The 13,486-nt window shown below is 40.8% G+C and overlaps 1 long non-coding RNA gene and 2 gene segments (V, D, J or C); all 3 read left to right on the top strand.

The window, feature by feature from the left end:
• The first annotated feature begins 879 nt into the window (after window positions 1-879).
• Window positions 880-1,809, top strand: LOC117755664. The segment is given in 2 exon segments: window positions 880-1,124; window positions 1,211-1,809. Coding segments are annotated over 2 exon segments (465 nt in total).
• Window positions 1,810-1,920: 111 nt separating this feature from the next.
• Window positions 1,921-2,971, top strand: LOC117755663. The segment is given in 2 exon segments: window positions 1,921-2,153; window positions 2,235-2,971. Coding segments are annotated over 2 exon segments (468 nt in total).
• Window positions 2,972-6,904: 3,933 nt separating this feature from the next.
• LOC117755674 lies at window positions 6,905-13,228 on the top strand. Its single transcript, XR_004612641.1, has 3 exons — window positions 6,905-6,917; window positions 7,879-7,886; window positions 13,103-13,228. It is a non-coding gene; the product is annotated as an uncharacterized LOC117755674 (long non-coding RNA).
• Window positions 13,229-13,486: the final 258 nt, after the last annotated feature.

The following is a 13,486-nucleotide window of genomic DNA, read 5'->3' as shown; positions in this document are numbered from 1 at the left end:
CATTTGTGTGTCTCCACTCACATTTGAGGCTCTGACCTTCAGAACATGGACGTGATCAATCAGGATCTCACCTTGTTTCTAGTTCTGTTTTTGATGACAGGTAAAGTAGAGGGGACGGATCTCACTGCACAATAGTCTGCTACTAGCTGTTATTTCAGGGATGACAGGTGAAATTGACAATTGTTTAAAAGTGGGGGAAAAAAGTTTCCCACGTGGTAACATTTACTGTTTAACACACAGATCTAACTGATGCGGGTGATGTCACGCAGACCTCCACACTGTGGAAGAAAAGGGGCGACAATGCAACAATACACTGCAGCCACACCAAGGGTAGTGACTACTACCAGATGTACTGGTACAGGCAGATGCCGGGAGAAACTATGAAACACATCGCATCAGCAGTATTTGGCAGCTATTGCGACTATGGAGATTCCAGCAGAGACAAATTCTCAGTCGAAAAACCAGCTGCTCAGCGTGGGACACTGACGGTGAAGCATCTAGAGCCAGGGGATAAAGGCTTGTATTTCTGTGCTGTGAGTCAACACAGTGGCACAGACACACTTGACAGCTGAACAAAAACTACAGTGCACAGTTTTCATATGGTCACTGAAACTAATCATCTGGATTACTGTGAGGGACCTCAAACACCACACATACAGGTACTGCCACGTTTGTCTTTGATTCGCCACGTCAAGTTTTGTACCAAAGTGCCAGAGTTAACTTTCAAGACTGCTGAAAAAAGTCTGTGTCACCGTTAAGATGTGTTGACATGGCATGCTCAGGTTTTGAGGTCTTACCTTAGGCATCGTAGTTGTGTTGATTAAAGCACATACGCAGAATAAACCAATGTTATTAGAGACTAAAGCTGAAGAGAGTCGCTTAAAATCATCATAGTGTAGGATTTCTTTTTACACCAGCAGGGGGACACAAACCTCAACAAATACCTACTTATTCATGACAGTATAACAACCCCCCCCTAGGCTGACACCACCCCTCTTTAATACCATGATACTGAAGCACTCTCATCCCCAAGTGCTGAATCCACAGAACCTGACAGGAAAACGTTTTAAACATGATCTTCATGGTCTTCATATTTTGTTGTCTTCATTTGCCAGGAAACAAGGGTAAGAAAAACCACATGAGCAGGACAAGATCAAAGTTGATGATGATTTCTGAATTTAAAATTTCTTCTGCTCTCCCCCCCGCACAGGCACCTACGACACCAAAGATGTTGTCCAAAAGCCTGCTTCCATTTTGAAAAGAACCGGTGAATCTGTTGACAGTGAGATAAACTGCTCACACAACATAAAAGACTTAGATGTAATTCTCTGGTACAAACAAGACGAACACAATCTGCAGTACCTGGGATATCTGAATCGGAAAATCTCATTGATGGAGAACGACCTACCAGGACAAATCAGCTTTGATGGAGATGGTCAAAAATACTCAGACCTCACTGTTTCTAATCTTTCATTAAGCGACAGTGGTGTGTATTTCTGTGCAGTCAGACAACACAGTGCTGCAAAGTGCCCGCAAGTCAACGCAAAAACCTCCGAGTCAACCCCAGACAAACAGGATGTTCAGGAGCCCGAACACCTGCAGTCAAGCCTCCAGCTCCACTGAAGATTTGATCAACTTCCCTGTCACAGTTTTAACCTTTTCTGACACAACACTGTTTGTTTTAGTTGAAATAAAGTTTGTTTTAAACTCTAACTCAAAGATGCCTCCCAAAGTCCGAGCTGATCAATTGTAGACAAAGGCGTGTTTATACCCTCCACATAATTATATAACAGTCAAACTCATTTGCTCATAATCATTGTACCATAAAACATTCCACTGAAAGCCTGATCATCACAAGTTAAACACTAGCTGAGAAGAAAATGAATGAAATACAGAGACTTCAGTTTTAAAAAGCTACTGTACGCTCCTAAAAATGCTAACATCATAGATATTGACATTGCAGCTTTCCAGGTGAAGGCACTGACACCTCCCCTGTTTCTTAACAGTGATGAAACTGTGATCTGCTCTCGTCCACAGAAGCTTAACTGACAGTAGCAGGGGGGGTGCTGATGATAGAGTCTCCATTCTGAATGCATTAAATATGATCTTCACTGTCTTCATCGTTTGTTTCCTTCACGTCCCAGGGAACAAGGGTGAGTTTTATTAGCAGAGGACGACGCCGCGCACAGCTAATAATTTCAGCACTTAAAATCTCTTCTGCTCTTTTTCCACAGGCGCCTTTGACACCAAACGTATTGTCCAAACGCCTCTTTCCATCATTAAGAGAGCTGGTGAATCTGTGGACAGTGAGATCGACTGCTCACACGACACAGACAACTTTGAAAACATTCTCTGGTACAAGCAAGAGCAACACAAAGCTCCAAAGTACCTGGGACATCTCAATCTAAACTTCCCGTACACCGAGGCTGGCACGCGAGGAAAAATCAGCCTTAAAGGAGATGGACGTAAACATTCCAACCTCACTGTTTCCAATCTTTCATTAAGCGACAGTGGTGTGTATTTCTGTGCAGCCAGACGACACAGTGCTGCAGAGTCTACCCAAGTCCACACAAAAACCTCAGAGTCAACCCCAGACAAAGAGGATGTTCAGGCAGCTGAACACCTGCAGTCAGGCCTACAGCTAAACTGAAGATCGTATCAACTGATGTGTCTTTCTGACCTTTTCTGGGGTCATCACGTCACCACAGTTGAACATCATGTTGTCATAACAGTCTTTGGCTGTGCTGAACATAATGTCTGAGTTGATAAAAGCCAGACTTGGATTTACTCACTAGTTTTTATACTTCTACTTGAGTACTACAGGCAAAGCCTTCCATTTTTTAAGATCAACACAGAAAAAATCTGGACATAAAATCTGTCGTCCCCAGCCTGATCTGTACCGCACCAATTAACAAGTCGTAACCCCCCATGATGTCAACCATTGGTTTGTGAAATACCTTCTTGAAACCACCATCTTTATTTTTCCCTTTTGAAACCAGAAGCAGCCACACAGGAGCAAGACTTAGAGCCTACACCTGCCATTGAATGAGAGTTGCTGTTAATCACATGGTTTCCAGGCCCCATTGCATACAGTGCTTTTTCATCTGTTTGACTCTAAATGGGACCATCATGCTATAATGAGGAAGACTTGGAACCTGCGATTGAGACTGTAAACTCCTTAGGAAAATGGTCTATGCCAGTTTAACCACCATGAAAACACAGACAGATTTACATGTGGTGACACTCCCACCTTCAACTCTTCATGACGCTGTAACATACGAGGACTCAAACACTTTCTGACTGACATGGATATTACCAGCATCAAACAAGACCTTCTCATATCATGTGTCCTTTTTCTGTGGACTACAGGTAATATACAATACAAATCTACCAATTAATATTAAAACTTTACATCAAATTACTCATGTTCTTATTATAGTTGATCTTTCTTTTTTTGTTTGTTGATAACGTGACGGTAATTACACACAGGTCTGTCTGATGGCAACGAGGTCACCCAAACACCCATACTGTGGAAAAACACGGGTGAAAATGCAACAATACACTGCAGCCACACCAAGGGTGTCTCCTTTTACCAGATGTACTGGTACAGGCAGCTCCCGGGAGAGACGCTGAAGCAAATACTGTTTATGTCTTCAAACACAAACCGTGAATATGAAACTGGATTCAGTGAAGGGAAGTTCTCAGCCACCAAGCCTGATGCGTTCAGTGGGACATTGACAGTAAAGAATCTGGTGCAGGATGACAAAGGCTTGTATTTCTGTGCAGTCAGTGAACACAGTGACACACACTCACAGGGTAGATGAACAAAAACACCAGTGCAATGCCAGCACACCTCCATCCTTCTCTCTCACATGCTTTAGGGGGACCTCAAGCATCATAAATACTCCCAGTTGCTTTTTGATTTCCTGCCAGACTTTTGAATACAGCTGCAGGATCAAACGTCACAAACTGCAGCGACACTCCCATCAACAACTCTTCAGATCTCTGCAACTAACCTGACAGTTACACACACTTGATCCAACATGGTCGCCTCAGCTCTTTGACAATGTTTGGAAGAAAGGTGACTTACAATAAGGAGTTGTTGTTTCACAGAGTTCACCTGTTGCTTTGGTGATGACAGAGTTTTAGAGTCGTCTACTTTAACATTTCCATTAACTGTTATACACGGGTTTTACCGGTGGAAGCGATGTCACATAAAACTCTACACTATGGAAAAGACAAAGGTTAAAAGTGTGACAAGACACAGCAGCCACACCAAGGGGGTCAAACACTAGCAGATGTACCGGTTCATTCATTATTACATTTAATAGAGGCATTGTCATTTTGTTATAAAAGAGGTAAATATTCTTTCTGTTGGTGTATAACATTGTTAAACTCTTTGTCCCTATTTTAATTCCATTAACCTTTCAACACAATTCCCTCCGAATTTTAGCAGGAAAGCAAGAGTGCTGGAAAAGCTCTTATTATGAAAGTTAATTCTTGACTATTAAAACAATGGTTTGACAAAATAAGAGTTTAGGGCCACTCAGTGGACCCTCAGTACACAGCACATCACAGCAGTCATACGAGGTGGTACAGGAAGAGGATGATGTGTGTACGGGTTACCAGGAAACAGAGGTGTGACTTAAGAAGAACAGCATATGCAGCCATGAAAACACACCACAGATGATCGTTCCTAAAGTCAGCCATGAAAGACAACAAGATGATCACACTCTTCTACATAACCTTTAATATCGTACTGGTCTCAGGTAATGAAATAATGTTCAGAGATAATCTCAAACTACTGCGTTCCTTAATGTTTAAACTCAAAGGGATGGAACAAAAACACTCAGGAAATACAAAATGAATGTCCTGTTCATTTACTAGATTCTGCTTATAGGTAATATAAACACAATTGTTAAAGAAATCTTTATTCATCTCTTTATTTACTATGTAATCTTGCAGGTGCACTGCCAGTGACAATTTTAATCTGTTTTTCAAAGTGTTCATGCTCATATTGTAGTTAAAAGCTTCATTTATCTTTTTTCCACAGGTTCCTCTCTCAGTCACAAAGTCCAGCAGAGTCCAGCTAACATTTACAAGCAACCAGCAGAAACAGCCAAAATCAGCTGTTCACACAGTATTGACAACTATGATCGAATCTTCTGGTACAAGCAGATAAATAACACACAGCTTCAGCTCCTGGGATACATGGTAATTAACAAGGAATACCCAGAGCCTGGATCTGGTGTGAAAATGGACGGGAGCGCGAATAAAGATCAGACGTGCACATTAACAATCGAAGGACTGAACCTGAGCAGCAGTGCAGTGTATTTCTGTGCTGCTAGTTTACACAGTGAAACACATCATCTGCTCCTCAGTACAAAAACCTGCACATGAGGTTCTTTCATCAGCTGCCAGCACCTTACACACGCACCCTCCTCTCATTAGGTGGCAGTATTTGTACTTTCTGTTACTCTGAACCAGTGATCACCAACCTTTTCGAGCCAAAGATCACTTTTAAATTCCAAACGTAAGCTGAGATCTACCACCCTGATGTCTTCCAAAAAACCCACTTAGGAGGGTCATATTTATTAGTTTTTGCATTTTCTGTTAAAGGCTGAATGTACAAGCATAAATATACACAAAGAAAAGCAGTTGTGCAACTTTATCTATTCAATGCACAATATTCACATTAATATCAATTCATATTTACAGCATCTGTTCAGTGCACAATATTTAGCTTCAGTTCAACAATATGTTCTGCAGAGGAGCTGCTGCTGCAGCACAATGTTTTTACATAGGCTTTGCCTTGAATATGGCCATAAATATGACTATTTCCTTGTCTGAAAGTATTCCTTGTACTCAAATAAATACAAGTACTAAACAGCATGAAGCCGTGCGTCTATCGCTCCTGCAAATATTTCACAATAAAAAACACTTTTTAAACAAAAGAAGGGATTCTGTCAAAAGAATCGCTGGAGTGCTTTTATTTTGAAACGCACGCAGAAAGTGGTTTTAACGTTTTAAAATGCATGTTTGGGACATAAAATCAACAGATAAACATTAAAACTCAGGTGAAAGATAATTTTCTCAGTTTACTGTTCAGTGAAACACAATGTTTATCTGTATATGACAGAAACCTATTTACAACACTTCCCGAACCCGTTTCAAAGTAAAAGCACTCCAGCCTTTCACTTTCTGAATCCATTCATTTGTTCTAACGGGGCTTTTATTGTTATCGATGGACTGGAAGATGCAGGTCTTCAGACCGTAGAGTCCTGGTGTTTAGTTTAGTACATAAACCGACTGGTTTCGAAGGCAATGCAGTCGATAAACCAGCGGCTCCGCCGCCAGTAGCCGACACTCTGTCGTTTGAACAACAGACAACTGACACACAGCTGATCTGCGGCGCAACCGCAGCCAGTGAGTCCAGAGAGTGCTGGGATCGACAGTGAAGATGTGAGATCGACCGGTAGATTGCGATCGACGGGTTCAGAGTCTGATCTATAGCGAGAGTTGATATGACAGTTATAAAGTTGAGAGAAGAGGGAGTTGACTCATACAGGAGGTGTAACTGCTGATGGACTGAAGAAAACACAATGATCCACTGCAACAAGGTTTAACCAAACAGCCAGAGAACACAAAATGATTGTCCTATTTTATTTCATCTTCAGCGTGACTTTAAACAATATTTTAGTTTCAGGTAACGTCAAAATTATTTAGTGAACTAATTTTTATAGTTTCCTGAATTTATTTTTCAAGATTTGTTTGTGTACATTAAGTCTCAAAATTATTTTGAGAACTTTTTATTTTATTTTACCACAGCTATTTCAATTCGATTTTGTGAGGTTTTATGTTTTTCTGTTCATCCGTGTTTATATTTTGTCTGATCTTTCTTGATCTTTTATCCACAGGTTCCTCTCTCAGTCACAAAGTCCAGCAGAGTCCAGCTAACATTAACAAGAAACCAGCAGAAACAGCCAAAATCACCAATTAACAAGTCGCAACCTCCCATGATGTCAACCATTGGTTTGTGAACTACCTTCTTGAAACCACCATCTTTATTTTTCCCTTTTGAAACCAGAAGCAGCCATACAGGAGCAAGACTTAGAGCCTACACCTGCCATTGAATGAGAGTTGCTGTTAATCACATGGTTTCCAGGCCCCATTGCAAAAAGTAATTTTTCATCTGTTTGACTCTAAATGGGACCATCATGCTATAATGAGGAAGACTTGGAACCTGCGATTGAGACTGTAAACTCCTTAGGAAAATGGTCTATGCCAGTTTAACCACCATGAAAACACAGACAGATTTACATGTGGTGACACTCCCACCTTCAACTCTTCATGACGCTGTAACATACGAGGACTCAAACACTTTCTGACTGACATGGATATTACCAGCATCAAACAAGACCTTCTCATATCATGTGTCCTTTTTCTGTGGACTACAGGTAATATACAATACAAATCTACCACTTAATATTAAAACTTTACATCAAATTACTCATGTTCTTATTATAGTTGATCTTTCTTTTTTTGTTTGTTGATAACGTGACGGTAATTACACACAGGTCTGTCTGATGGCAACGAGGTCACCCAAACACCCATACTGTGGAAAGACACGGGTGAAAATGCAACAATACACTGCAGCCACACCAAGGGTTCCACCTTTTACCAGATGTACTGGTACAGGCAGCTCCCGGGAGAGACGCTGAAGCAAATACTGTTTATGTCTTCAAACACAAACCGTGAATATGAAACTGGATTCAGTGAAGGGAAGTTCTCAGCCACCAAGCCTGATACGTACAGTGGGACATTGACAGTAAAGAATCTGGTGCCAGAAGACAAAGGCTTGTATTTCTGTGCAGTCAGTGAACACAGTGACACACACTCACAGGGTAGATGAACAAAAACCCCAGTGCAATGCCAGCACTCCTCCATCCTTCTCTCTCACATGCTTTAGGGGGACCTCAAGCATCATAAATACTCCCAGTTGCTTTTTGATTTCCTGCCAGACTTTTGAATACAGCTGCAGGATCAAACGTCACAAACTGCAGCGACACTCCCATCAACAACTCTTCAGATCTCTGCAACTAACCTGACAGTTACACAGACTCGATCCAACATGGTCGCCTCAGCTCTTTGACAATGTTTGGAAGAAAGGTGAATGACAATAAGAAGTTGTTGTTTCACAGACTTCACCTGTGGCTTTGGTGATGACAGAGTTTTAGAGTCGTCTACTTTAGCATTTCCATTAACTGTTATACACAGGTTTTACCGGTGGAAGCGATGTCACATAAAACTCTACACTATGGAAAAGACAAAGGTAAAAGTGCGACAAGACACAGCAGCCACACCAAGGGGGTCAAACACGAGCAGATGTACTGGTTCATTCATTATTACATTTAATAGAGGCATTGTCATTTTGTTATAAAATAAGTAAATATTCTTTCTGTTGGTGTATAACATTGTTAAACTCTTTGTCCCTATTTTAATTCCATTAACCTTTCAACACAATTCCCTCGGAATTTTAGCAGGAAAGCAAGAGTGCTGGAAAAGCTCTTATTATGAAAGTTAATTCTTGACTATTCAAACAATGGTTTGACAAAATAAGAGTTTAGGGCCACTCAGTGGACCCTCAGTACACAGCACAGCACAGCAGTCATACGAGGTGGTACAGGAAGAGGATGATGTGTGTACGGGTTACCAGGAAACAGAGGTGTGACTTAAGAAGAACAGCATATGCAGCCATGAAAACACACCACAGATGATCGTTCCTAAAGTCAGCCATGAAAGACAACAAGATGATCACACTCTTCTACATAACCTTTAATATCGTACTGGTCTCAGGTAATGAAATAACGTTCAGAGATAATCTCAAACTACTGCGTTCCTTAATGTTTTAACTCAAAGGGATGGAACAAAAACACTCAGGAAATACAAAATGATTGTCCTGTTCATTTACTAGATTCTGCTTATAGGTAATATAAACACAATTGTTAAAGAAATCTTTATTCATGTCTTTATTTACTATGTAATCTTGCAGGTGCACTGCCAGTGACAATTTTAATCTGTTTTTCAAAGTGTTCATGCTCATATTGTAGTTAAAAGCTTAATTTATCTTTTTTCCACAGGTTCCTCTCTCAGTCACAAAGTCCAGCAGAGTCCAGCTAACATTTACAAGCAACCAGCAGAAACAGCCAAAATCAGCTGTTCACACAGTATTGACAACTACAATGTAATCCTCTGGTACAAGCAGATAAATAACACACAGCTTCAGCTCCTGGGATACATGTTAGTTAACTCTGGAGTTTCAGAGCCTGGATCTGGTGTGAAAATGGAAGGGAGCGCGAATAAAGATCAGACGTGCACATTAACAATCGAAGGACTGAACCTGAGCAGCAGTGCAGTGTATTTCTGTGCTGCTAGTTTACACAGTGAAACACATCATCTGCTCCTCAGTACAAAAACCTGCACATGAGGTTCTTTCATCAGCTGCCAGCCCCTTACACACGCACCCTCCTCTCATTAGGTGGCAGTATTTGTACTTTCTGTTACTCTGAACTGTAGCGAGAGTTGATATGACAGTTATAAAGTTGAGAGAAGAGGGAGTTGACTGATGCAGGAGGTGTAACTGCTGATGGACTGAAGAAAACACAATGATCCACTGCAACAAGGTTTATCCAAACAGCCAGAGAACACAAAATGATTGTCCTATTTTATTTCATCTTCAGCGCGACTTTAAACAATATTTTGGTTTCAGGTAACGTCCAAAATATTTTGTGAACTTTTTCATATAGTTTCCTGAATTTTTTTTTCAAGATTTTGTTGTGTACATTAAGTCTCTCAAAATAATTGAGAGAAATTTGTATTGTATTTTACCACAGCTATTTCTGTTAGATTTTGTGAGGTTTCATGTTTCTCAGTTTTTTAATTCATCAGTGTTTGTATTTTGTCTGATTCTTTCTTGATCTTTTTTCCACAGGTTCCTCTCTCAGTCACAAAGTCCAGCAGAGTCCAGCTAACATTTACAAGCAACCAGCAGAAACAGCCAAAATCAGCTGTTCACACAGTATTGACAACTACAATGTAATCCTCTGGTACAAGCAGATAAATAACACACAGCTTCAGCTCCTAGGATACATGTTTGGAAACAAGGAATACCCAGAGACTGGATCTGGTGTAAAAATGGACGGGAACGCGAGAAAAGATCAGACGTGCACATTAACAATTGAAGAACCTGAACAGCAGTGCAGTGTATTTCTGTGCTGCTAGTTTACACAGTGAAACACATCATCTGCTCCTCAGTACAAAAACCTGCACATGAGATTCTTTCATCAGCTGCCAGCCCCTTACACACGCACCCTCCTCTCATTAGGTGGCAGTATTTGTACTTTCTGTTACTCTGAACCAGTGATCACCAACCTTTTCGAGCCAAAGATCACTTTTAAATTCCAAACGTAAGCTGAGATCTACCACCCTGATGTCTTCCAAAAAACCCACTTAGGAGGGTCATATTTATTAGTTTTTGCATTTTCTGTTAAAGGCTGAATGTACAAGCATAAATATACACAAAGAAAAGCAGTTGTGCAACTTTATCTATTCAATGCACAATATTCACATTAATATCAATTCATATTTACAGCATCTGTTCAGTGCACAATATTTAGCTTCAGTTCAACAATATGTTCTGCAGAGGAGCTGCTGCTGCAGCACAATGTTTTTACATAGGCTTTGCCTTGAATATGGCCATAAATATGACTATTTCCTTGTCTGAAAGTATTCCTTGTACTCAAATAAATACAAGTACTAAACAGCATGAAGCCGTGCGTCTATCGCTCCTGCAAATATTTCACAATAAAAAACACTTTTTAAACAAAAGAAGGGATTCTGTCAAAAGAATCGCTGGAGTGCTTTTATTTTGAAACGCACGCAGAAAGTGGTTTTAACGTTTTAAAATGCATGTTTGGGACATAAAATCAACAGATAAACATTAAAACTCAGGTGAAAGATAATTTTCTCAGTTTACTGTTCAGTGAAACACAATGTTTATCTGTATATGACAGAAACCTATTTACAACACTTCCCGAACCCGTTTCAGGGTAAAAGCACTCCAGCCTTTCACTTTCTGAATCCATTCATTTGTTCTAACGGGGCTTTGATTGTTATCGATGGACTGGAAGATGCAGGTCTTCAGACCGTAGAGTCCTGGTGTTTAGTTTAGTACATAAACCGACTGGTTTCGAAGGCAATGCAGTCGATAAACCAGCAGCTCCGCCGCCAGTAGCCGACACTCTGTCGTTTGAACAACAGACAACTGACACACAGCTGATCTGCGGCGCAACCGCAGCCAGTGAGTCCAGAGAGTGCTGGGATCGACAGTGAAGATGTGAGATCGACCGGTAGATCGCGATCGACGGGTTCAGAGTCTGATCTATAGCGAGAGTTGATATGACAGTTATAAAGTTGAGAGAAGAGGGAGTTCACTCATACAGGAGGTGTAACTGCTGATGGACTGAAGAAAACACAATGATCCACTGCAACAAGGTTTAACCAAACAGCCAGAGAACACAAAATGATTGTCCTATTTTATTTCATCTTCAGCGTGACTTTAAACAATATTTTGGTTTCAGGTAACGTCAAAATTATTTAGTGAACTAATTTTTATAGTTTCCTGAATTTATCTTTCAAGATTTGTTTGTGTACATTAAGTCTCAAAATTATTTTGAGAACTTTTTATTTTATTTTACCACAGCTATTTCAATTCGATTTTGTGAGGTTTTATGTTTTTCTGTTCATCCGTGTTTATATTTTGTCTGATCTTTCTTGATGTTTTATCCACAGGTTCCTCTCTCAGTCACAAAGTCCAGCAGAGTCCAGCTAACATTAACAACAAACCAGCAGAAACAGCCAAAATCACCAATTAACAAGTCGCAACCTCCCATGATGTCAACCATTGGTTTGTGAACTACCTTCTTGAAACCACCATCTTTATTTTTTCCTTTTGAAATCAGGAGCAGCCATACAGGAGCAAGACTTAGAGCCTACACCTGCCATTGAATGAGAGTTGCTGTTAATCACATGGTTTCCAGGCCCCATTGCAAAAAGTAATTTTTCATCTGTTTGACTCTAAATGGGACCATCATGCTATAATGAGGAAGACTTGGAACCTGCGATTGAGACTGTAAACTCCTTAGGAAAATGGTCTATGCCAGTTTAACCACCATGAAAACACAGACAGATTTACATGTGGTGACACTCCCACCTTCAACTCTTCATGACGCTGTAACATACGAGGACTCAAACACTTTCTGACTGACATGGATATTACCAGCATCAAACAAGACCTTCTCATATCATGTGTCCTTTTTCTGTGGACTACAGGTAATATACAATACAAATCTACCACTTAATATTAAAACTTTACATCAAATTACTCATGTTCTTATTATAGTTGATCTTTCTTTTTTTGTTTGTTGATAACGTGACGGTAATTACACACAGGTCTGTCTGATGGCAACGAGGTCACCCAAACACCCATACTGTGGAAAGACACGGGTGAAAATGCAACAATACACTGCAGCCACACCAAGGATTCCACCTTTTACCAGATGTACTGGTACAGGCAGCTCCCGGGAGAGACGCTGAAGCAAATACTGTTTATGTCTTCAAACACAAACCGTGAATATGAACCTGGATTCAGTGAAGGGAAGTTCTCAGCCACCAAGCCTGATGCGTTCAGTGGGACATTGACAGTAAAGAATCTGGTGCCAGATGACAAAGGCTTGTATTTCTGTGCAGTCAGTGAACACAGTGACACACACGCACAGGGTAGATGAACAAAAACCCCAGTGCAATGCCAGCACTCCTCCATCCTTCTCTCTCACATGCTTTAGGGGGACCTCAAGCATCATAAATACTCCCAGTTGCTTTTTCATTTCCTGCCAGACTTTTGAATACAGCTGCAAGATCAAACGTCACAAACTGCAGCGACACTCCCATCAACAACTCTTCAGATCTCTGCAACTAACCTGACAGTTACACACACTTGATCCAACATGGTCGCCTCAGCTCTTTGACAATGTTTGGAAGAAAGGTGACTTACAATTAGGGCTGAACGATTAATTGCATTTGCGATAAAATCGCGATATGATAAAACGCGATTTTCTAACCGCAACGTGCGCGATTACAATGTGCGAAAGAGAGTAGGGCACTGGGCTGCATCTACATTTCATGCTGCCCTTTAACCTGTTACAATGGCCTCTGGCTCAACGGAACAGTCAGAAACTGACACAACTGAGACTTTAGTCACGAAGAGGAACAGCACGTCGGTGGTGTGGAATTATTTTGGCTTCAAAAAAGATGATGCTGCGCAGTGTCAGGTGTTGTGCAGAGCATGCCGTGCTACCGTTGCTACTTCACGGGGTAACACTACAAACTTGTTCCAGCACTTAAAAAAATACCATAAAACCATGTACGA

Source organism: Hippoglossus hippoglossus, chromosome 22 (genome assembly GCF_009819705.1).
Source record: "Hippoglossus hippoglossus isolate fHipHip1 chromosome 22, fHipHip1.pri, whole genome shotgun sequence".
Taxonomy (NCBI): domain Eukaryota; kingdom Metazoa; phylum Chordata; class Actinopteri; order Pleuronectiformes; family Pleuronectidae; genus Hippoglossus; species Hippoglossus hippoglossus.
This window is presented reverse-complemented; position numbering and strand designations above follow the sequence as displayed.